Source organism: Chrysochloris asiatica, unplaced genomic scaffold (genome assembly GCF_000296735.1).
Source record: "Chrysochloris asiatica unplaced genomic scaffold, ChrAsi1.0 scaffold00052, whole genome shotgun sequence".
Lineage (NCBI taxonomy): Eukaryota > Metazoa > Chordata > Mammalia > Afrosoricida > Chrysochloridae > Chrysochloris > Chrysochloris asiatica.
In genome coordinates, this window is record NW_006408570.1 from 16,460,375 (window position 1) to 16,463,819 (window position 3,445).

At 36.2% G+C, this 3,445-nt stretch overlaps 1 protein-coding gene across 3 annotated transcripts in view; it reads right to left on the bottom strand.

Moving 5' to 3' along the window:
• Nucleotides 1-3,445, bottom strand: part of EHBP1 (EH domain binding protein 1) — a 529,253-nt gene that overhangs the window by 269,134 nt on the left and 256,674 nt on the right. For 2 of the 3 annotated variants that reach the window (XM_006862974.1, XM_006862973.1), the window contains one exon: nucleotides 1,759-1,881. In XM_006862974.1, coding sequence (XP_006863036.1) covers nucleotides 1,759-1,881 — 123 coding nt within the window. Of the gene's footprint in view, nucleotides 1-1,758; nucleotides 1,882-2,564; nucleotides 2,670-3,445 lie in introns of all 3 variants that reach the window. The other variant, XM_006862972.1, reaches the window with a different exon arrangement.

Below are 3,445 nucleotides of genomic sequence, written 5' to 3' on the forward strand. Positions count from 1 at the left end.
AAAAAGATGTGGCTAATTATTCTTGTACCTACTTTAAGCAAACAGTTTAATTAAATAGATGTTTTACTTATTTCATAGTCCTTAACCAAGATACAAGAGATCATAACTAGTTAATACAAATAAAAAAGACTCAAGGGAAAGCCATACACCTCTGTTTATCTTTCTTACAAGTATGTTGTGTATTTGATGGCAATAGTTCTCAACCTTTTTTCTGTTCCACATATTTCATATGTGCAACTTCTTGTCACTATTGACTGCGATTCTTTGCTAAATGCATAGAGTAGGAAATGGAAGGGCTCATTAGAATCAGGGCAGAGAAGCAGTATACAGAGAGAAGCCGCCCACCAGACCAGTATTGGTATGTCCCTGTGGTGCATATGAATTACTTGATATGATTCTTCTAGTCCTAGTCTTTGTTACTACCACCAAATGACTGGGTAGAACCATGCAAATAAGGTGTATGGGAATCTAATGAGGGAAATGGTCAGTGTGCCATCCCACTGGGTTTAAAATGAGCCATCTCAGAAGCAAGAATGGGAGGATATCACTAACACTGAGAAACAAGAGCTGAAAGGGGAACCCCTCCTTTGGACCCCAACATCCCTATATGCATCCTTGATCCAGAAGACAGAGAGCTCAGGCACCAAAGAAATGGCGAAGAAGTAATAGCAGCAGAGTTAAGCAGCATCAAGAACAAGAGACAGAGTAATGGGCTTCCCAGTCCATGGGATGAGAAAGCTCCGTTCCCTCAGGGAAGATAGATTTGCTGACCCATGAAGCTAGAGCTGAGGCTTATGGAGGAGTGGAATGTCCTTCAGGCAATTATTGACAGCTCTAAAATAACTTTGTAACACTTTCTCAAGCAGGGCAGAGACTAAGGGGCTATGTGACTAAAGACCAAGGAACAGAGAGAGGTGTGCCTGCAGGTACAGCTGAGAAGAGGGTGTCCTACCAACAGAACAATATTTTGAGTATTTCTGATTCTAATTGTGTTCTGTTAACTTCACTAATAAACCCCATTATCATGAATATTGCCTGTGAGTTCTGTGTGACCATTGCAATAGATTATAGAGTCTAGCAGTAAAGTAAAGGTGTCCTGGTGTGGCAATGTGGGTTAAGGCACTGGACTGCAAAGTCAGTATGAACCACAAGGTCAGCAGTTCAAGCTCACTAGCTGCTCCTCAGAATCTCTTATACAGGGTGATGATGCGTTGGAACCGACTACATGGCACTTAACAACAACAACAACGTAGAAGTAAAGAATGGGGTAGGAGGAATGGGTTGGCATCAGAGTTAGCAAAGAATTAAGGGTAGAGGCATGTTTGACCTCTGCTGACTTTGAGTTTGATTTTCCTTTTACCTTGTGAAGTCAGAAATCGGACACTGTCCCATACCATTTTTACAGTCCCACAGCCTAATCTTATTTGATCACTAAAAGACTTTAATGTATGCCAGTTAGGTGAAATAATGGCATCTCTAACATTAGAGCTTCACCATTGATCAAACTAGCAGAAAATTTAAAAATAAGCCCAAAGTCAATGTCTATAAAAAGCATTCTTTCTTTTTTGTCTTTTTAAACAATTCAATGGAAGCTACCAAGAAATGTTGATCAACTGCAAGTGATATTGAAGACAATAAAGCTATCATTATAAACAAAAACTGTTTTTCAAGTATTTTTAAGAATCTTGTCCTGGCCTTGCAGTTCAAGAGAACTCGACTATATAGAGACTTTAAAAAACAAAACAAAACACTTGCTACCTTCTGAGTCAGGATCTGCAAATGGATTGAATTCTGCTGCATCAGGATCACCAAATGGATTTGAATTCACAGTGGCCAAGTCCTTTTCCGCTTCATCCAAAAAGTTAAGCTTGTTGATAAGCTCTGAAAATAAACATATGTGTTAGTTCACTATAATTCTGGCTTGGTATAATTATAGATCATTCATGAAACATTTCAAATTGTAAAAAATCAAATTAATAATACCTGCAAATAATAAGATACAGCACTCTATCAAAGGCAGAATGACATTCAAGTATTTTGTACCACACCAGCATTTTCAAATAAAACAAAACTAACATACATATATAAACTTGAAAATTATGTCAGATAATGAAATTCTTCCCTAAATCTAATTTGACTCAATAGATTCAGAAAATATCCTTACCTTCCAAATATGGACAACTCACACAGGTTTAATACAAGCAAATTGTTTAATACATGTTTATACATAAATACATGTTTTTAAAAACAATGTATTTATGATACATAAAGTCATGGAAGAAATGTCACCATGCTAATATGGCCAAGCATTATCTCAAAAGACAAACTATGATCTCAAAAGATGTTTTAAAATCATTGTCTATTAAGGAACCTGGTAGAAGATTTTGCTAAGGATAAATTATGTTGTTATTGCCAGTTGGTGTACTACAAATTACCAAAGAAAACATTCAAGGGAAAGCACAAAGACAAAACTGACAGCTAAGTACAGACAGAAGTCAAGAGGTAGTAGGACACATAATATACAGGGGATCAGAAACAGAAAGAAAGAAGGAAAGCTCTTAGACCTTCAGAGGAACTGGCTGATTTAGCTGAAGGCATATTTGCTTGCTTTATGCAGTCATCTTGATCTTCATCTAAGCTGCTCAGAGCATTCAACTGGTTTACAATTTCTGTAAACAGAAGCCAGTCAAGACAAATGTAAGGTAAGGTCATTTAATTAAAGAGCAGTTGAAGCATGCTGTTACTCAAAAAGACAAAGACAGGAGATGTTTGCTTAATCAAGAGATACACTCAAAGAATGTTATTTTGATGAACTGTAACATGTATTTAATTGAATGTTAAGCGGTATTCATTTTGAAATAGAAAGCATTGTATTGTTAAAACTCATATTAGTAACATAACTATGTTAATGAGCACAAAACAAAGGTAATAGTTCAAAAAGTTAACACTGACTTTCACTTTTTGCATATATAATTTTGCTTTAAAAACATATGTTAAAAAGAATTAAAATATCCTCGCTGTCTGGTGCCTTAGGATATGCACTGGACCTCAAGGTAAGTTTGAACAGCACAGTTGGCAGTTCAAACTCACCAGGTGCTCCTCAGAAACCCTAAATAGGCTTGCTATGAGTCAGACCTAACTCCACCATACTTAGCAATAACAACAACAAGCAAAGAAAATGAGCACCATTTAAAAAATAATATTCTCCATCTAAACAAAAGGTTTTAAGAATATACTTAAATAAATCATATAATAAATTTTAAGCACTGGTTCAAGTTTTAGAATGTTAAACATGAGAACAGTAAACACTACTTTCACAGCAGTATATGTTTTCTAGGGAATCTGTTCTTTTAAGGAAACTCTTGAGTTTTGCTTTAGGAAGTCTTATCATTTAGCCAAGGAGCTCTGGTAGCGTAGTGGTTACGAATCAGGCTGTGAACCGCAA